This window comes from Takifugu flavidus, chromosome 6 (assembly GCF_003711565.1).
Source record: "Takifugu flavidus isolate HTHZ2018 chromosome 6, ASM371156v2, whole genome shotgun sequence".
NCBI classification, from domain to species: Eukaryota; Metazoa; Chordata; class Actinopteri; order Tetraodontiformes; family Tetraodontidae; genus Takifugu; species Takifugu flavidus.
In genome coordinates, this window is record NC_079525.1 from 1,184,932 (window position 1) to 1,206,786 (window position 21,855).

The 21,855-nt window shown below is 47.8% G+C and overlaps 1 protein-coding gene across 1 annotated transcript; it reads right to left on the bottom strand.

The window, feature by feature from the left end:
- Positions 1 to 146: 146 nt before the first annotated feature.
- On the bottom strand, positions 147 to 21,189 carry abcc6a (ATP-binding cassette, sub-family C (CFTR/MRP), member 6a). The gene is made up of 31 exons (XM_057036357.1): positions 19,151 to 21,189; positions 17,133 to 17,309; positions 16,834 to 16,959; positions 14,053 to 14,190; positions 12,016 to 12,138; positions 10,710 to 10,771; positions 10,439 to 10,570; positions 9,644 to 9,850; positions 8,526 to 8,703; positions 8,153 to 8,314; positions 7,975 to 8,067; positions 7,320 to 7,523; positions 6,868 to 7,014; positions 6,693 to 6,780; positions 6,207 to 6,276; positions 6,005 to 6,131; positions 5,749 to 5,925; positions 5,512 to 5,679; positions 5,214 to 5,397; positions 5,017 to 5,101; positions 4,799 to 4,916; positions 4,510 to 4,717; positions 4,116 to 4,426; positions 3,771 to 3,970; positions 3,468 to 3,594; positions 3,226 to 3,327; positions 2,783 to 2,929; positions 2,483 to 2,641; positions 2,148 to 2,314; positions 1,838 to 2,032; positions 147 to 1,472 (listed from the first exon to the last, which is right to left on the bottom strand). The coding sequence occupies exons 1-31, from the start codon at positions 19,190 to 19,192 to the stop codon at positions 1,364 to 1,366; spliced, it is 4,533 nt and encodes a 1,510-aa protein (XP_056892337.1). The 5' UTR covers positions 19,193 to 21,189; the 3' UTR covers positions 147 to 1,363.
- Positions 21,190 to 21,855: the final 666 nt, after the last annotated feature.

Sequence of the window (21,855 nt, forward strand, 5' to 3'; positions counted from 1 at the left end):
CCTACAAAAAGCAGATACAGGAGTAAGGTGCAAGTTTTGGGGGTATGAGCTGTTTGATAGAGATCTGTGTGCTATGAGTGCTTTTCTGGTTTTATTTTACAATTATTACTTATTATTTTACACATCAAACAACTTCAAGCATACCATAGATTCAAATACAGTTTATTATCCAGCATGATACAAAGATCAAGACAGTAGATTAACAATAAATGCTCAGTGACAAATGACCAAGCTTATTATAAAAAGTATAAATACAAAACAATCCTTAAAATTGTAAGGAAATTTAATACATTTTGTCATGTCACATAAATAAACTATAATGGGTTCTTTTTTTTAATATGTCTAAACCAGTAAGACAAACAAGTAAACATCTCTTCGCTTTTTAAAGTTCACCGGATTCTTGAAACGTAAAGGTCAAAGGGGACTGTAACAGTTCCATACCAGCACCAGAAAGAGAAATATTGTTTTTTCCTTTCATTTCTTTATCCAGTCTACCTATGAGTGTGTACATGCAGCCTGAACTGTGACTACACACACATTCATCACAAGTGCTTTGATGTGTGTCTCTCTGTCCGTGTTGGTTTTCACTGCAGCCGTAAGTTCAAATCCGACCAATAAAAACGCTGTTGGCTATTTTTATGTGTTTACATTGACCGAAATAAACAGCAGCCACAACATATTTGGACTTTGTTGTTGTCTTGGCTCACTTTACTGTTTTCCTCTTTTTCCGTAAGACACCAAAAAATCCAAATTGGCTGCATCCACCCCAGATTCCGATGTTTGTGAAAACCTCAAGTTTAACTTAAAAGCACCTTTTGAAGGTTACTGTGTCAGAGTATTTCCTGTCCCAGTGTTAGGGACAGGAATAAGGAAGAAAACAAAACAACAGTTTCCATTTACAAGCTTCTTTTCTACATACAAGACTAAAAGGATGTGAGTACGCATCCTTTAAATATTCAAGGCTGAGACAACCTCCAGAAAAATACAAAAATAATACATCCCCTTTTCAAAAAGAGATAAAAACTCCCAAGATTTATACTGTAGTACTGCTTCATCCCAGCTCCTGGCATCATCCTCTGTTGGAATAAAACACCGCCACTAAACATGTATGCGACATTTATAACCTGAAGACACTGTAGCTTCTTTATTGTTCATAGTGCAAAGCTGACAATGTCTCTTTACACCCAACTCGTGAGCAGCTACTCTTGAGATCCCTCGACGATGCCCACATCAGGAGAAGCAGTTTGAGCTGCCCCAAAGCTTGGAATGGCCCAATTTGTCATGGGTTGGTGAGCCACGTAATTAAGGTGCCACACCTTTATACCTGGACACCAGCTTAATGGTAACGTAGCCTAAAAAGGGGCTACACGAGTCCAGCTTCTCGGCACATTCCATAGAACTGTCCCCGGTGTGCAATGAGATTTCCTGGGGAGTCCATCTCAGAGATGTGGCCTTTGTCCATGACGATCACCCTGTGAAACAACCGAGAGGCAGGACATCACATTTAGCACCTGGGATCACACGTACGACAGGTTGGAAAGCTGCGGCTTCTGTGGCGCCGAGGCCCGTCCGCGAGGGTTAGCGCGTTAGCTAGGGGACCGCTCGGCTGAAATTAAGAATTTGTTTCTTAGGAAGGGAGGAGAACTGTTTTGTCTCCAACATGTCACAAACAGTGAGAAAAGGTTATTGCAGGTTCTTGGAGTCTGAAATGATACCTTTAGTTTGACTGTAAGACTGTAGGTCATTGAGGTGGGGCAGAAAAACAAAGTTATCCAGTTCAGTGGACCAGTGGCGACGGATGTATTGAAATTCCTGAAAGGATGTTGTTTCGACATACCTGGTGTAGTCCATGATGGTGTTGAGGCGGTGAGCGATGGTCAGAACAGTGCAGTCTTCAAACTGTGTGCGGATTGTTGACTGGATGAGTGTGTCTGTCTCCAGGTCGACAGCAGCTGTTGCCTCGTCCAGAACCAGGATTTTGGTTTTTCTCAGTAAGGCCCTGGCCAGGCACACCAGCTGGCGCTGACCCAGACTGCAGAGACCAAAAACCCCAAACGTCACATGTGCTGCAGCTTTGTCAGGATGTCAATAGAATATTTGAGGCCTCCTTGGAGAAACAACATCCCAGACAGGATCCCAGGATGTACCTGAGGTTTTCTCCTCCCTCCGAACATTCGTGGTTGAGCTTGTCCGGCAGTTTGGCCACAAAGGTCTTGAGATGAGCGAGCTCCAGTGAACGCCACACGTCCTCATCGGTGTAGGTGTCAAAGGGGTCAAGGTTCATCCGGAGAGACCCAGAGAAGAGCACAGGGTCCTGGCAAATGGCAGAAACAAAGACCTTGTCATTTACTCCTGCGTGTCCAGGTCCATCACAGGAATACACAGGTGAATAGCTGATTTATGTTGGATACAAATTAGAGTTAATGTCAGTGTTTATGTGGTGAATGCCAAGCCTTGGCTTTTGTTATTACAACTGCTATACCTGAGGAATGATAGAAATGCGTGATCTGAGGTCGTGGAGTCCGATGTCTGCGATGTTGACTCCATCTATGAAGATCTTTCCTTTAGCTGCCTCTAAGATCCTGAAGATTCCCAGGGCAAGTGAGGACTTCCCTGCTCCAGTCCTACCCACAATTCCAACCTGAAAAAGTGTTTATTTAGGTTTATGTTTTCTTATTTCTTTGAATACACCGATAAAAGCTTGCAACAGCTCATGCATGGATCTGAATTTAGGTATAAAATCATCATTCTTTCGACAGAATGATTAAGGGTTATGACTCACCTTCTCTCTTTCATGAATATTCAGTGTAATGCCCTTCAGAGCCAACTCCAGTCCTTTACGGTACTGTAGCCCATACTCCTGAAACTCTAAAGTGCCTTTCAGGGGCCAGTCCAGAGGTAGGGAGCTGCCTTCTATCGTCCAACTGGCCTTAAAAGGACAAAATCAGAGCGTAAAAAGTTATTCTGGTGCTGGGTTTAATGTCCTGAGCACTGGTTTAATATTGACACAACAAACCTTTAGGATCATTGTAACCCTACTAGTTCTAGGAACTGCTTAACAGGACCCTAACTGATAATGACCATAACTGATGATGAATAATAATGCTGTTTCGTATTTTTCTCCGCCGAGGAGGTAACAGCCGGCGTTTGTCTGTCAGTCAGCAAAATAACTCAAAAATTATTTGATATAGGATCTATATATACCATACCATGTGAAAGACTGACCTCTTTAGTCGTGTCTGCGTACTCGTTGACCCTCTCCACAGAGACGATGTTGTTTTCCACATCGGTCCAGGATCTCACGATCCAGCTCAGGATGGCCGTCACCTGTAACACCCGGTGTGCAGTTTACTTTCACTTTCTTTGGTCCACTAAAAATGTATCTGGTTGCTAAGCACCCCTTAAGGAGTGAAGGTCCTGAAGTCGCAATATGCATCTAAAATAAACCCTGTCAGTTAGCTTCATACCTGAAGGGAGTGTGACACGGCCAGACCAACAATGCCTGGGCTCAGAGTGTTTCTTCCCATCACGGAGAGAATGGCTGCTGCCAAGACCACCCCATTCCCAATGAACTCCAGATTGACCGCCAGCCATCTGCGGATATCACAGCGATTTAGCTACCATTCAGCTGACTAAATTACCTCATTTCAAAAGCTAGACGACAAATTTGAGTAACTTTGAGTCATCAGCATTCATCATGAACCAAAACCCGCAAGCAAATGAAACGCTGCAATTAAAGCCACCGTAATCACAATCACTCATCATCTCACCGGGTGGCCACAAATCGAGGGAAGTAGGAGGTCTGATTAAAGTCGACTCTTTTGTTGGCTTGCAGGATGAACCTGGGCTGCTCTCCGAAGGCCCGAATGACACTGACGCCCTGAACTGTCTCGTTGAAGTGGGTGTAGATGGGCGAGCGGCTGACGGCTTCGAGCCTCCGCAGCTGGCAGGAAGTGGCCACGTAGAAGCTCTGTGAAAAGCAAAGCACCCGTTTTAATGACTGAAAATGGATTTCAGAGATCGTCCCCATAACTCATAGAGTCGTTTGCAAATGACAAAATCAGCACTATTGGGTTTGGAGCCCCAAACCTTTTAAGAAAAAGTGGAACACATACCTGAACGCAAGCGTAAAGGAAGGCGAGAGGCAGGATTATCACTGCGGCGAAGGGTGTGGCCATCAGCACAATGATGCAGACCTCCAGGAGCTTAAAGGCGTAGGTCAGCATCATCTTCAGGCCTTCGGGGACCATGCAGTCGATGGCGTCGATCTCTTTGGCGAAGCGGTTGAGAAGGTTGCCACTGGGCGTGCACTCAAAGAAAGACATGGGCGAGCGCAGCACGTTCATCAGTAGATCCATGTGCAGGTGACGAGAGGCGATGATGCCGCAGACGGAGATGGCCACGGTGGTTCCAAAGATGCTGACTCCTGAATAGAAGCAAAATATATTTATTTTTCCATATAACCGGTCTTCCAAACATCCGAACTGCTTTTCTCAATGCTAAACCGACCTTGTACAAAGCCCAGCGCTCCGAATACGGTCAGCTTCAAATCCGTGTCAATCTGGGTGCCGTTGACAATGGGGTCGTCAGCCCACATCCTGAGCCAGTAGTTGTAGGCCAACGAGACCCCCTGCTGAAACGCGTACAGGAAGATGATGGGAATGATGATGGCCAAGCCAATGGTGTTGAAGTACTTCTTGTACATTTCCAGCCTCACCTGTTGGGATTATTAGAACAAGAAAGCTTTTTAATAACGCTGAAAAGAGGGAAGCTAGCTTAGATCTACTTTCACACTTACCCTCCCAGTGCGAGCTTTATCAACCACCGTGAGTTTGCCCAAGTCCTCTGGCACTTGCTCTTCATCTGTTTCAGGCATGGGCTCCATATTCTGGAGGTTACTATTGGTGGTGTCACCCCTGAAGACAAAGCCAAGGCCAGAGGTCAGTCTGGTAAAGGCAAAAACGCGCCTGAGACTCGTCAAAGCTCTCGACAACAGTTTTGCCGAGGTCCACCCACCCGATGAGCTGCTCCTGGGACAGGTCTCTTGAGAAAGGCATGAAGTCAACCATGCTTAATCGAGCGTTGGACCTCCGTGACCCCGCTACAGGAACCGGCACAGGTTTTAATTCCAAGCGAATGTCATCTTTAAGTGTTTCATCAATGCTTTATGAACTGAATTTAGCCACGGCTGCTGTTACCGGGCGGGTCCTTACCTCTCTGAATGGCACTTTCTTTTCTTTCTGTTCTGGCAAAAGTGTGGATGAATTCGGCAAAAGCGCCGTGCCGGCTGAGGAGCTCTTGGTAGGAGCCGCTCTCTGTAATTTCTCCGTCTACCAGGACAAGAATATGGTCGGCCTGCGGCAGGAAGCTCATTCCGTGTGTGACCAGGATACGCGTCTGTGAAGCAAACAGACACAGAAACTGGAGAATCAGAAATGTGGCGGCTTAAAGGCTGTTAGACTCTGTGTGTACACCTGAAAAGGCGAGTTTGGACATTGCAGGTTTTGCTACCTTGTCTCTGAGGACTCCTTTTGGGCCGATCACTTTATCAAAGATGTGCTGACCCACGTGCGCATCAACAGCGGACAGTGGGTCGTCCAGGAGGTAAACATCAGCCTTTCTGTAGACAGCCCTGGCCAGGCTCACTCTCTGCTTCTGCCCACCGGAGAGATTCAGTCCCTGCATCGACCAGTTTTGGGTTAAACTCCACAAGGGTGCTCCAGGATTTCAAATTGTGATTTTCTTTACCTTCTCTCCAATTTCTGTAGCATCTCCGGCAGGTAGGATGTCCAGGTCGGGCAGGAGCGCGCAGGCCTCCAGCACCCGTTGGTACCAAGTCTTCAGTTTTTCGCGCCCAAACAGGATGTTGTCCTGGACAGTTGCGTTCTGGATCCAGGCCTGCTGGGGTACATATGCCACAGAGCCCTGAGAGGACACATGTTAGACGCAGCATCAGTATTTATAAGTCCACAACTATCGGTATAAAACTGCAGACATCCCATACCTTTACAGTAACGTGGCCGCATCTCTTCTCAGTTTCCCCAAGCATGGCTGACAGCAAAGAGGACTTTCCACTGCCCACAGGTCCAACCACTGCAACGAGGGAACCTCGTGGCACGCGCACACTGATTCTGTGAAAACAAGTCGCTGCTCTTTAATTCTTCATTTTGGCTTTAAAGGTTTTTGTCAGCATCCCGACCAGCTACCTTTTAAGACACGGCGGACCCGCGGCGGACCAGCTGAAAGTGCCATTTTCTATCACCACGTCTTCTCCATCTAAACAGAAGGGAAGAGGCTCAGCAAACGACACGAGTTCTTCCAATAAACTGCAACGACAGGTCACATTCTTCCCAGACGAACGGAACCAAACAAATTACAGTGCTGTTGTTTTTCTGTTTTTTTTTTTGACAAGCTTGCTTAGAAATTGTTGAGTGATTACAGAGAGAGGAGTGGAGTCCATTAAAAAAGCTCCTTGGTGATCATATGTCTGAAATCACGCTGCGATTTATGCTAAAACCGCTAAATGGGGAGATCCTATAATCATCACGTCTACGAGTCAGCACGTGGAAGTGACGGCGCACACGATCCTTGCGAGGCTGCGGTCCCCTCAAATAAAAACAACAGCGTCTGTGGGCTGTCTCTATTTATTATGACAGCCCTGATTTTTCAGACAAACTTGCAAATCCGGTTACCAGACGTAAGAGGAGCCTTTGAGACGTTGTCCGCTTTCAGTTCCTCTGAGCACAGGTACTTTCCCAGGCGCCTCAGTGAAACCATAGCCTGAAACAGAGGCATCACAAAGGGCCGTGAAATGAGAACGAAGAACGCATGGCAGAGCCGTCGCCGGTTTCTAAAAACGCCACCTACCTGCACAGTGGTGTTTATGGCAAAAGGAAGCTGACTCAGTGATGTTTTCAGGATGTTGATCAGCGCCATGGAGACGAAGACCTTCTGTGCATCCAGGACGTTCCTGTTATCCAGCATCACGTAGACACCAAACATAGCGAAGGCGATCTTCAAGAGGGAGAAGAAAATTGTGAACGTTAACTCGGCAGGCAGGGACTTGAGTGATTGGTGGAGGCATAAATGAAACTCCAGGGTTCTCCTCAATACTTCTAATTAACATTCTGTCCCATGAAAAGTAACAGCAAACTGTTGCTCTCTTTTACTTCCGGTCTGTCCTTTTATTCAAAGGACAGGTCATGATATTGTTTAAGTACCGTACGTCATTTGTTTTATTCCCTGGATTTCCTTCCTTCCTGCATCGCGTGCATTTTTATCTCATCACCTTCCCATCATGCCTAATGAAGAAGTCTCACCAGAAAAGAAGAGGAGTTGAAGGAAGCGATGGAGATGGAATAAAGGATCTGGGACTTCTTCAGGGCTCTGAGCTCCTTTTCTCTGTGTCCCAGAACCTGCTCCAGGAAGGCCTTCTCCCAGGCGTAAAACTTCAGGATCTTGATTCCATTCAGGATTTCATTCATCAGCCTAATGCGTCCGTCCATGAACTTCATTTGAGTCTCCTGTCCACCGACACAGAATAAAGGAAGTCTCAGGTTGACCGCCCATTTGCGACCATGGCTTTACAACTACAGCGCTTTCCCCGTACGGTACGGAGCATGTTTACTTTTGTTAGCTTTTACTGGTGGCACATTTCAGTAAAAAGGAAACAACAAAGAGCCTGGGGTGTGGAAAGTACACCCAAGACTATGCTCGATTAAAACCACATCCGACTTTTCAGAAGCGTCTGTTGTTTTTCCAAATGAATGAAATAAATTTGCCTTTGCCGCTGCCCACTCTTTCCTTTCATTGTCTTTGAAAGGCGTTGCATGGTGCTGGCATCAAAGGGACGGCAGGGAACGGACCATTCTGGCCAAACACCCACGCAGTTTCCACCACCGTCTAAACCAACCGTGGCATCTTTGCCCCAAGAGCCAGATGACAGGACGAGGAACAAGAAGAACGTTTCTGTACCTGCAGTTTGCTTCTTTTCTTGGCGATGAATCCATTGAGGGGAAAAATAAAAATGACGGTAGCGATCCCCGCCAGCGCCGACGGCCCGAGTTGCTGAATGAAAGGAACGATAATGGCGTCAAGGCCTTTGAAGGCAATGAATGAACGGGCAGGGAAGAAGAAGAAAAGCACCTCATACCTGCCAGAGGAAGAAGAGACAGAGAGCAATTTCAATGGGAGCCAGCCAGACCGCATTGAAATACACCACGAAATCCATGAGCTTCTGAGTGTCGGCAGAAACCAGATTCACGATCTCGCCCACGGTGCAAGTCCTCCTCGCAGCGCTGTTTATCACCAACGACTGTATCCAAAAAAAAAACGAAAAAAAAAAAAACCTTCAATGTAATTATACAGTAAACATGCAGCGTTGCATAAAAAAAAATAAAATTCACAGCATCATTTATTCAAGCCAGAGATGTTTTCCTGTGTGGACAGAGTAGAGAACTTTTGACTTTTTTGGTATTTTAGCCAAAGTTATGTCTGGAGGTTAGCAGACACCCAGATTCACCCACCTTCCGGTAAACCAAGCCCATGACAGCTGTCTTCACCCTCATTCCCACGGTGAAGCAAGTGTACATGTACTGATGGTTGAAGAGCGACTGCAGACAGGAGAGCAGGAACATCAGCGTGGCGTAGAAGTAGCCCTTCCAGAGTGGGGCATCTTCATCCCTCATGAACCCCAGAAGAAGGCTGGAAAAGAAGAGTAAGCCTTTAGCTGGTCTGCAAGCCTGGAGTCGTCCTCAGAGGCTCCACATCTGGGTGTTGCTTGTTTTGTTAGCATGATGTCAGCACGGTTTCACCCTGTCAGCATGATTGTTTTTTCAGTAATCTGCTATTATTTGATTTTGCCATTGTGGGCAGCAAACCAGCCCCGCTGTGGTGACAGGGGCGGTACGGCAGCGCTTGGCCCGAGGCCGCACTACCCTCACACTATTGTGCCCCTGACAACATTTGTGCCATTTGGAGCCTCCTCTCCTTCCTCGCTGGAGCTTGAAGGACTGCGGTCTGGCCAGATTTTCTTGTTCACAACACTCTAACCGTAATTAACACTCCCAATGATTCCGCACCGAGCATCGACAACAACATTCCAGTCTGGCGAGTGGAATAGCGGTAGGTCAGCCATGACCTATTTTCACTCCGTCAGTTTATGTTATTGTTGTTGTTGTTGGGTTATCGCTGTCACAAATCACTGAAAGTCGGACAATAAGGGCGATATCTTGGGATACGGGAGAGGAGTAGGTCATAGAGTATTTCTGCGTTCCCACCATCCGCAGTTCCTTGAATTACATCAAGAAAACACAACCTCTTCAACTTTTATTTCCACCTCTGAATTGACTTGGACAGTTGCCCCTAACAACTATTTTTGGCTATTTTTATGCCTTGGACTGCAGCGCGTCCAGGTAATTTCAAGCTGAGGTTTGGACAGTTTCAGAGGTTGAAACTGGGTTTGTGGGGAGCTGCGCAATGAAAAACTCAACAACAACGTCTCTTTCCAAGACATCCTGACACAGTTTCTTATGCTAGTTGCCACCCTCTGAGCAGATTTATTACCGACTGTTTCTTTTTTGCACGAAACGAACGCATCCACAAAGTGGATTGAAATGCAGCTGAGTCGAATGGAGAGTCTCACCTGAGCACCTGAGGGATGGCAAACATGAAGGCGTCGTGGAATACGATGCACAGGGTCCCGGTCAGAAAGTACGGGCCGAATTTCCGCGCCAGCGTCCTGAGCAGGAAGAAACCCGAGCTCTGCTCCTTCTGCAGCTTCCTCAGGAGCTGAGCCTGGTCTGGCAGTCGGCTTCCGAGTGCTGCACCTGATGCCAGGGCCTTCTGCTGCCTGCCACAGACAACACAGATGTGTCACGGACGCCTCAACTGTTTCCAGTCTTTGATTTAAAACAGACTCTAAAACTTAACAGCTGGCCAGAAACAGCACAAAATAATTGCCTGACACACTTATTGCCTACACATCAAAGGTAGTGTTAATGGGGTTGCACACAGCTTTCCACACAAGCACGTATATATGTGTGTATGTATGTAAAATCCTGAGCATGCGGATTCTGTTGCTCCTCAAGAGAACGTTTGGAGCTGGAATTTACAATTCAAGCACTATTCAGCTGATGAGACACGCTCGCCCATGCTTCGCTTGGGTCGTTCACCAACACCAGCCGCTCGCTGATGTTTGACCACACCGCAATAATGAAATTACTGCACGTGCTGAGGCGAAAGTTAGAGCTCGGCTGCGATGGAAAAACCACACAGAGGTGCTCCGATTGTGCACAGGGGTGGGGGTATTCATGAGGCTTAAAACAATGCACCTGTTGGTCGTTCAGAAAGGCCCGTGACATCAAAATGATACCGCGCTACGAAATGCACGACGAGCCACATTAAACATGCTGGCCTCAGTTAGTGCAGGGCTGCTCACTTCTGGATTTTAGCACATTCAGCCGTCCAGTCCTCCTGCAGCTCCGCGATGATCTTGCCTGATGTGTCTTCCTGCCTGAGGGTCCACAGGTCCTCCGCTGCCAATGGGGTGCGGTATCCTTTCACAACAAGCCTGCAGAGGGATTGGAGGGGGGGGGGGGATGATTCACAGACACAAGTGACCACAAAACACACAGTTCACTGTAAACAGGTGCACGATGTTCTTGTGGTGGGCCGGTTGCAGAAGATGGACGTGTGAGGAAACGGCTTACCCAGTGAACCACCAGAAGAGGATCTTTGACAGGAACGAGGCGTCTTTGACGGGACAGGGGTTCTGGAACATGCCAAACCACAGAATCACTGCTGTATACTGAGTAAATATCTGACTAATTACAGTCCAACTGTCACAGTTGCACAGGTCATCTGCATGTCAGGATTATCTTTGAATTGTTGCGTTCAATTCCGCAATTCGACTTTCCTCTAACTCGTCTCGCACCAATCTACGTTTTCCACAGCACGGTCTAGATCTGATGACCGTTAGGAGAGTTTCATCCCGACCAGACAGATGCCGCATGGGTGACGGCCTCATACCAATGTTCTGCTGCTATGGGTCCAGGGGGATGAACGGGTAGTGTTCAGGATCGTGAGACGGGAATTAGCACCATGTGAATGAAGCTGTCCCTTATTTGATGCATTTGTGAGGAGGATTTCTGAGACGGGGAGGTGTGTGTGTGTGTGTGTGTGTGTGTGTGTGTGTACAGCACTGGAGCGTCAGGTGGTTGAGGCCCGAGGTCGCGAACTCCCACGGGACTGAATAAATAGAGTTGAGTGTTAACATATGGTGAAAATGACGTTTATGGGCTCAAGAGGAGACGGAGCGGAAATGTGTCACGGCAGAGCGTCCAGCGAGGATTCGCACAGACAGAGAAAGTTTGTCCTCTCAGACATCGTTCATGGCTGCTCTCCACGCCGCCGCCCCCGCAGCAGCGTGTTTGCCTCGCTCATTAACTGTCTTCATCCCCTCACATCCCCTCTTCCTGTGAGTAACTCTGACCAGAGTGGAGGGAAGGAGTCGGTGGAGGAAGCGGAGGACGGCACACATCGAACAGCCACCCATGGGTGTGTCCGCGCAGCCAGACTGCGGCTTTCGCAACCTCAGCGCTCCCGCCACCGACCACGAGTTTGTTCGGGACTTTTCCAGTTATTTTGAACTTCTGTCACCCTGGGCAATTTTACATCACGCGTCTGTTTTTGTTGATGCTCATTCTCCTGTCAGCTGCCGTCAATGAACTTGTTGCATTGTGTTATCTTAATAAAGTCGTGCTCGTATGAGGTCACGGTGTCGTGACGTCACCGGCGGTCTGAGGTTTGAGTGTTACGTTGATGGTACAGAGGAGAACACACATATTTGCCCTGCTTGCACAGGAAGCCAAAAATGAAGTGATTGTGGCAGCGAGAGAGGAGGGAACGACGTGACTCATAATATTTTCTCCGAATGGGAAAAGTGTCTTGACGACAGCTTTCGAAAAACCACAAGATCGGTGCGCGGGAATTTTCTATACGTTCTGCTGGGCCCACCTTTTCCAAGACGGTTTTCCCCTCTGGAGGCTGGTCTGCAAAGCAGCACAGGAAGAGCTGAGCCAGTTGGATGGTGAAGTAGGAAAAGAAGGCGAAGTATCGTACGATATCTGAGGCGAAACCCTGCAAAAAAACGCAGATGAAGGAGACCATGAAGGCATCACAACCTGAATATATTGAGGATAAAATGGTTGCTTTCCAGGTGTGTTACACAATCTGGCTGAGTGTCGGTGAGCTCAAATGAAGACTGTGGAAATCATCAGCTCTCTTAACAGTTCACATAACTTCCTGTCATATATCATTTATCTTGCTTGTGGTGTGGCATATAGTTAAACAACAGTGCTGGGTTTTTTTACCACATAATGTATAGCTGAGGTTACGAACTCGCTAACGGAAGGATCGCAGATGCGTTTTAAACGTTCGGGCGAAAACCCCCAAACCACTAAGGCACGCGAAAAAACAACAAATCTGTGAACAGGAAAATCGTGGAATTATTTTCTTATTTTCAAACGCTGCCCCAGAAAATGTGTCCTTGCAGCTAATTTCATCCTTACTCTAAAGATTTCTGGTTTTGGCAGAGTTGTTGTTTACTACTGGGTGCCCACCATATACCACATACATACAGCACATACATCAAGGTCAGAGCCACTGCAAACAATAGAAGGACTTGCTCTCAGAAATGTGGTGCCATTGGTGGTTTGCCTAGAAAGGAGATACCGGGGGGCCAAATGGATCAGGCCACTTGGTGAAAAACATGGCCCGGAGAGTCAACAAGTGGGCGGTAAAAATGTGGGTCAACAGCTCAGAATGGCCAATGGTCCACAAACATGAACTCTGTCAACTTGATCCACTGACACCCGCATTTGATTTAAACATCGTCTTTGTAAATATTTATAAAATGAGAGAACAGGCCAACGCTTTTCCCATCACTTCTGACCTCCTGTCATATTTGAAATTACGGGAACTTTCTTCTTCTCTTCGTGTTGCCTCATGTTGTATTAAGTTAATTTTGGGAATAAAAAGAGGTATTTAAACGTCCAACATTTCAATGAAAAGCATCCAAGGTGTTCATTTATAGGACTTTAGCCTTTAAGTAAAACTTTACTGTTTCCGTTCCAATAATGACGCTCGCTTGTATAACAGAAACGCAGCTTATTAGTGAAGCTAACGGAGAAAACCCCAACCACGGTGTAAATTAGCATACCTGTAGCCCCTTAAAGGCCTCCTGCAACCCTTCTGGCCTGATGCTTGAACTGTATTTGACTGCACGACTCTAATGTTCAGTTGTGCCTGAATCCCCATGGGCAAACATATGATATGGTGAAGAACTTTACTGCATAAAGCATGTCACACGTGCATCCAAAGTGTGGTTGCAGGAAATGAAAACATCTGTGCCTGAATTCCAAAGGGCCTTGCATTTTGTGTGCATGTATAGAGTTCCATCTGGCTGTGCTTAATGCAGTATAAACCCATAAACACAACACTGGCTTTCCTCTGGTTTAACCCTGGACGGCCATGTCTCACCAGCATTTATCCCAGGGCCACAATTACTCTGCCCCGAGCTGTGTGGGAATGTCACACAGAGGGCGATAAAACAGAAATATGGATGTGTGCATTGAGGCGTTTTTATAGGAATGCAAATGCGACTGCCCCGTGCTTAAATAGAAACCTACCCTGCGCAACAATGATTGCAGTGTCCGACGGGAGACGGGACGAAAAGGAACGCTTAAACACACATGATCTCCAACCAGATTTGGCTACGGCAGCTTTAAATTTGGGACAGTTTGGTTGACATTGAGGGATGAATATAGAATGCTTTGCTGACATACAGGTATCTGAAGCTGAGTCCTGTGTCTAGACTATGAGTATCGGATCAGATCTGGTGAAATATACGTACAATAACACAGTGTGAACCGGGGTTATTGGGTTCAAATACGTGTATCTCACCACCCCTCACGTGCAGCACAAAAACAGGACGTTGAATTATGCGTACATATGGCGATGTGGTGACGCTCTTCATCAGTTCGCTAAACGTACCTCATCCATAGCCAGCTGGATCTTAGCTCTGAGAGGCACGAGGGAACACAGCACAGCCATTACCCAGAACAGGAAGAGGAACACAGAGGAACGGCAGCCGCGCACTCTCTCCAGCTCGATGATGCAGAGCGCCAAAACCTAGAAAGACAGAAAGAGCTACATAAAAAAAAGGTCCACGGCTTTCAAAATCTGGTTACCTCGACGTGAGCCGACTTCCCTATAATCAACCACAGTAGTCTGGTTGTTATGCAAGTGTCTTTTTTTAATTTTTAAACTTTGTGGTGGCCTGGGGGACCACCATCACACACATAAACAACCGTCTTCCTGTTCCCTGCATGATTGGCATATCTGTCCAGCCTAAACATGCAAAGAACAGTCGTACCTATGGGGAATTTAGAGTCTTCCGTCCACCTGAATTCAACGTGCTTCAGAAGTTGAATCACATACAGAGTGGGTGTAAATACAGGGATATCGGGAACATTTAGCGTCATTATCTGAACTGTAGGAACCTTATTTCCTTCTTCCTCGGTATGATAAGTTCCTCTAAACGTGGAATGCTTTGGTAAATTTATTGACTTGAATAAATGCTGTAAACAGAGCTAATACCGACGCTGTGGCCTGAAGGGTCCACTCGGTCCAACTCTGTAGGAACACGAGGGGCAAAGCTAACAGCCGCTGTGATGAAACGAGCTACGCTTGCTTATCGCTGTAGTGTTTGCCATCATCTGACTTGTCCGTAGTGAGTGATCCTGAAATATCGGTTGCGAAACTATTTTTCATGAGCTGAGTAACACGAATTGATAGCTCTTAGCTCTTGATAGTGCATATATACCAAAATATGACCTCATAGAACATCGATATCAATTAATAGTGCCAACCCCAGAGTGGAAAGAACTCTGTGTTCTTTCTGTACATTTTGACTCGTTTAAACTCTCCATAAGCCTCAAATGAACCCCTCCTCTTCCAAACCCTCAGCCCCGACTGCCGTGAAGCCCATCTGTTAGAACCCAGCACTGGGTGGAACTACGTCCATCAGGAACCCCCAAATAAAAGGCTAGCTAACTCATAATTAGAAGGGAAGCGTGGAGCGCTGACGGAGGGGCGGGATTTTTAAGTCTTGCTGATTATGGTCAATGGTCCTTTTCATCAATAATAACCACGATTTGCCGGTGGGTTGACTGACTCAGACATTCATTTGAGGGTCGGCGAAACAAGTGGAGCAAAACAAGAACGCGCTGCTCCCGGCCCGAGTGTCTCATGGTGATGATCTATAAGGCGGGCCAGGATAATGACACCTAAACACAGATATAGTGTCTTCTCCCCGGTATTCTCAAAACAAATTGCTAATTGTGGGCTATATAACTAAATATCAGAGGCGTCTCAGTGCGATTTTAGTCAAACACGTGCTTGTATTTACTCAAGAGTCTGAAAAGACCACAGGTGGGGACGGCTGTCTGGCCGGGATACAGTGAGACTGTACAGGATCTGTAGAGTGCAGAGAGAGGAATCTTTGTGAGTAAACTTATATCTCTCTCTGGTTTATAAAGTTGGGGGCTCACTGGGTTACTGTAACCCTCCCTGCTGGATTCAGCAAGCTCCTACTCCATTGTGATTCTCCTATCGCTCCTCTGGTGGATAAACAACCCTCCCGACGTGCCTTACCACCCAAGTTCTGTGCTACACCTTCTCCTCTGTCTGCTCCTACTCATCAATTAAGTGTCATTTCAAATTGGATGAAAATAAGTGGAGTGAGAAGCGTTGAGAGTTGTTCCTGTCAACACGAGTCTCTGCAAACATTTCTGATTGCAGGCCAGCCCCTATCGTCTGTAAACTATGATCTGGGTTCCACCCTGTCGTGAACGTTTGATATCTGCAGGAAAAGTGCCGTGGCTACATTTGTGAAGGCTCGAGTCAGCCGTGGCTTTCTTTACAGCAGATTTTCTTTCATTTCTGTGGATGCATGGCAGCTCTTTGGACCTTAAGTAAACATTTGGCCGGGACAACGGCGCTCAATAAAGAAACTGGCGTCAAATCTTCCAGGCAAACTCTGCACCTGTGGCCTTGACTTGAACCTTCTGTGTAATTACGTCTAACATAGGCTGCAATTGTGTGTGATGATGTTTACATCCAGCGGTTTGGTGTTTGTCTTCTTGAAAGATGAACAGAATGACTCTGTTTTAGAGCAGCCGATCAGTCAAGGTCAATAACACGTTTGCTTGACCCCCGATGCGGATTGATAACGCGTCGGTGGACCCGCTTCGCGTAGCAGCGAGTCGGGGGAAAAACCCACCATGTGGCACCAAAATGAACCTCTGCCCCACCGTCTGACAGCACCCACACATCAGCGTTTGCATTGTGCTGGAACTTTCCGTGATCAAATAGTAAATGATGTCATCTATATGCTGGTCTCCCTGGTGAGCGATGGTCAAGCTCAGGCCTGTGTTTTCAGGGGACTGTTATATTTGCACTGCTTGCGACATCATGGGTCTATTCCTGGTTGCTTATCGCTGCACCTCTGTGCCCGTCCGCCATAGGGAGACGAGGCCTTTTTATCGGGCTGCATGGAGACGTGTGAGCCAGCAGCACAGGATGAAATATTTCCAAAATCCCCTCTCTAACCCAGCAATGAAAATTTATGTGGGTGTTGTTGGTAGTTTTCCATACATGAACGCAAACACGAGTACAGTGGGAGTCTCTAAAACCAATTCCTGGGCGTGACATATTTGCCAAATATACTTTGATGTGATTCTGACAGAATGTAATAAAAAAAACAACAGTTACCACAGTCATGCTGCGTATGATTGGGCTCAGTAAGAAGACCATGTGCTGGTGGATCTCCTGACTTCTCTCCAGAAGAATATAGAAAAACTCCACGAAGCCGAAGGAGGCCAGCAGGAAGCCCAACACCTGAGCAGCAAAGCAAGAGGAGACGGATCAGGAACACTGTGTGCATCTCCGCTCACATTTCCCAGTTTCAGTTCAGCTGATGGTGGAGATGCAGTGAAGAATTTACAAAAAAAAAAAAAAAGGGGGAGAAGGAGAAGCAGGAGCTTGGCCAGCGTCTCTGTGTGAAGTCTCACCATTTTGGCAGCGCAGAGGCCAGACATCTGAATGCGTCCACGGTCATGGCAGTAGAGATGAAGGCAGTAGAAGGGAGCCAGCAACCACAGATAGATACAAGGGACCCACACCAGCACCGTGTTCTGGAAACACTGGGTAAGGTCTGGGTTGGCCGTGTACCATGTACGGTTCCAGTCCTGAATCAAAGTACAAAAAAAAAAAAAACAGACATAATTTCACATCAAAACAACTTGGATTTAAAGGCTGAGATTATTGGGGAACATATCCATCAGGGAGTTGGAACAAATGAGAGCCAGGGTCTGTTGGCAAGTAAAGGTTGCTCATTTTTCTTATCCTGCTGATGTGCCTGGTGTCTGAGCTGATGTCAGAGGTCATTTTTCAGGGTGAAACTGGAAGAAGAAAAGCAGGAGTGGGTTTTTTTGTTGCCTCCATGCCGATGTTTATCATCTGAAAGGCCTAATGAGGGGCAGGGAGCCTGGTTGTGCTAACAAGGCGGCCCCGCAGACTCGCCACAGGAATTGGGTTTTAAAGGAGAGCAGTCTGGCACTGCTGCTAAGAGAGAGCGAGGCCACAGTCGGTGACCACACGGGACCGTTTTAGCTCTGCTACTGCAGCAAAGCAGGTGAGCCGAGCACGGCCGCGGGATGTTCGCTGCTGCTCGGAGCGAGACGTGACCGCTAGTCTAGTAGATACCCCGCTCGCCGCACATTTTTGCACCTTTGCCCGATTTGTCACAGGGTTGCAAAGCTTTTTTTTCCCCCCCAGATAGCGTGTCGGGGGGCCGGGGTTACGCAACGACCACATTTAAACAGGCTGCGTACTAAGGGGTCTCTGTGAAAACCGATCGAAATCCTTGAAGGTGATGAATCACTTCTGAGTGGGAGGCTACTTTCACAGACTCTCCTGACTTCTGTGGTCAGTGGCAAATGAATGGACCGAGCACTTTAAGTAAAGAAAGAAATCCCTCCTGGGCTGTTTCCGCCTCGGTTGCACCAAAACCCTAAACAGAAAAAGCTATAAATTCTGATAAAATGATAAAGGCATCGAAAGACTAAAGGCACGGGATCCCGCGGGAGTCTCACCTACACTTCAAGTCAAACTACAGGATAGAGCTGTTTAAGCAATTACACTTCAAATTCCTTCTTTCTGCCCCTTTATATTCGCTAACCTTTATAGATTCTACCCTGTTTACTTCTGGATTAGACCTGCTGGGCTTTCTCACACATGTTCGGTTCAGCATTAGAGCCAAATAAATCCCCAGATGTCACCCTGAGGCCACGACCAAAGAATAATCGGTGACGCCGCCGCGCGAGCATGTGGACGGGTGAGTATCAAAACGAACAACCTATGGACACGGGTGCGGCTGCGGAATGTTGCGGAACTATCCTGTGTCACCTCGTTCCTGCAAAATCTGCAACTTCGCTTTCGCTTTATCGTTGTTGGCGGTTATTGTTTTCGGCTGTTGGAGCAACGGAGTCGGTAATCAAAAGCAGAAGTTGAGCCCAAGAGCAAGAAAGTGGGAGAAAAGTTGGGAGAGAGTCCGATTCTGCTGCTCCAGCTGGACGGCGGCCATCCCATACTTTCAGACGTGGAGCTTTGCTAATGTATGAGACTGGTGAGCGCGTCCAACAACAGCAGCTCACACAGCGTGACCTCAGTGTACCTCGCAGAGCGGAGTGATGGCAAACACTCGGCGCTGCCGTGCAGCAGGGGGAAATTCTGAAGTCCAGGCTCACGCACGTGCGTGTGGTAATCCTGCTGCGACTAACATTTCAGCTTTGCCTGGAAACCGAGTAAAGGACCGGGAAAAACACGGCACTGACGTGACAGTAACGACACCACCGGGCCATTAAATTTATTTCTACCTGAGGAATTAGCAGTTGAAAGCAACAAATAAAACTTTATGGTACCCCCCCCACACCCCACATTCCTTACAAACATAGACCTGGATGTGGGTCAGTAAGACTGGAGCATGTTAAACCGGAGCTCTGGGTCAGTGAACACATCGGAAACTCACCCAAAGTGGGTCCAGGCCGCTCAGTTTGCAGAAGGCGTCCATCCACTCGCTCTCTTCTTTCCCTCCCGATCCTCCAGTCGTTGGGCTCGTTCAGCCTCGGTCCTGCGGCGCACTCAGCGCCAGCACGTGTGTGTGTTTGAGAGAGTGTGTGTGTTAGGGAGAAACGGGGGTGGGGTGGGGGGGGACAAAGTTTTGATGTCCTTTTGAGACTTATTCTGTTGAAGCTAACGCTTGTTAAAGAAAAAGAAAGGAAAAGTGTCCCTGACTGCCCGAGTGCCAACACTAAAAGCTGCTTTTTTGTTTGACTTTGTGTGAAATGAATAAAACAAATCTCTCACTCAAAGTTGTTGTCTACCTATTTGCTTTCAACTGCTGCTGGCCTCAGCTCCTGCCTGTCTGCTTCTCACTCCCTCTGCCTGTTGCTTATGAAGCTCTTCTTATTCGGTGTGTGGAAGTCTCTCTCTCTCCCTCTTTTATGTCGCTCTCTCGCTCTCTCTTTCTCCCTCTCTCACCCCACATCTGCTGGATTTCAATCAAAACACCGCAGCTACTCCCTTCACCAGGATGACAGTCTCACACCCCGGCAAACATACTCCTCCCACTTTCACTACCCTCACCTTCCTTTCTTGCTCCTTCCCTCCCCTCCTTTCCCCACATCCCAAACCACTGGCTGTCTGACCACACAGTGTCTGCTTGTGCACAGATGTACCTTTTAAACTGAGGCCAAGAATGCAGATAAACCCCGAGGTTTTCAAATTCTCAAATATACCAGCAAACCCTGTTAGAGCTCCACATTCAGCACCATATAAAGTGCAAAGCTATATGAGTGATCACATTTATTTAAATAAAACCACCAAAAAGCCCTGGATGATTCCCAAAACCAGCCTTAAGATGTACATATTACATTAGTTCCATATATGCGTGTTCCCGAGTACTGAAACTGTGCTGATATGGTGGAAAATAGCAGTCGTTGGTTAATGTGTCATCCTATTGAGACCTGCGTGGTCGCTGGAAAAAAAGCCCACGGGAGAGTTACACAACGATGTCGTTGTCACGCTGGCATGTTGGGTATAGAAGACAAAATCCAGAAAGCAGAGCCAAAAATGGGTTTGAATATTGTGCCAGCCACAGCGTGCAGGGACGTCAGCCGTCTGCTATCGGTGTTGTTTACGTGTGTGAGGTCAAGTCAGCCATAATAAAAGAGACGCACAAGATGGGGAGCTCCTGAAGCTCCTCTGTAGTCTGTTGGCAGCATCATGGAACGGTGGGAAGACGGTCACCGGTCAGCACAGAGGGGGGAAACTTCAGCAGCTGCTGCACAGCGGGGAAAGTATGACACCGTCTCGGCTGGGACGGACACCGCCAGGACCGTCATCGTCACCGCAGAAAAGAAACACGGAAAGTTCGGCAGAGAGGCGGCCCACCATCAGGCCATGTGCAAATATGAGATTATTATTCTGTCTCAAAATGCGTCATCTCTTTATATTTCCCAGCTCGACTCCACCAGCCGGCGTGTTCCTATTCCACATGGCAGCTCCTGATGCAAAACAATGGGAATTATATAACAGGAGGAGCCGTTTAAACGCAGAGCATTTGAACGCAACGTCGATTCAGAGCGTCAGGGAAGGAAACGTGAAGCAGTAGAAAATATTACCGAGATCGATTTGGCTCCGTTTGGAGTTGGGGACCACAAAGTTTGTCACTGGGAAACGGTCCGAGACGCCTCAGGGCAGGTGTGGGCTCACCTGGGGCCCCCAAACACACCCAGAACCCGACAACGTGCGTCCTCCCGGCCTGCTTCGCCTTCATGGTTTGTTGTTATCTGATTAGGGGTGGACAGGTGCCAACATCTGGAGCCTTGGCCGGCCGAGGACATTCTTCGATGGGAGCTTGGAGCGCTACGACTTACTGGAGAATCCGACATCTGCTTTCTCGTAATTGTTGTTTTCCGTTTGTAAGTGCGCCCAATAAATGTGGTTAATAAGGATACAAACGTACTGCATGACCCGCGGGGAGAGGGCTGATATCTGCCCCCCCCCCCCCCCCCCGCTGCTGGCGTATCTAGGCCAAGACGTTTCAGCTGATCGGTCCCAGACCCGTGTTGCAATCCAACTGAGAAAAAAGTAGCACAGAAACGCACGTGCAGGATCGGGCCTGTGCGACGCCGAGGCCGAGTGCTCTGCCCGGGGGGGGGGCGCTGGCTTCACGTAGACAAAAACACACACACACACACAGCTGGACTGTGAAAAATGAGGTCCACGCCAGACGATGGTCAGACAGAAGATTGTTTACACCGACGGAGGAGGGGGTGGGGGGGGGCACGATTGGAGGCATGTGCTGGAGCGGGGCTACTTGTGGTCATGGCGTGTAGTAGTAACGTGGAGCTGGCGAGGAGTCGGCGCAGAGGGTGGTTGCGTGGGTGGCGGTGGCCCAGCGAGCGGCGGTGAAGCGGCGGTTAACCAGCCTAGGTCACCTACACTTCCTCTGGCCTCGTTCCCGCGGAGGAAAAAAACAGTCTCGTCAAAATAATGCTGTCATTTCGGCCGCTTCGGCTTGCGTAAGAGGCGACAAATTTAGCAACGGCCCAGCAACGGGGAGGGGCTAAGACACATTAAGGAATAAGTGGGCAAAATATCTGCTCTGTGTTTTATTTTTAAAACTCTCAGCTCCTAAATAAGCATCTTAATTGAACAGCGCAGCACGCA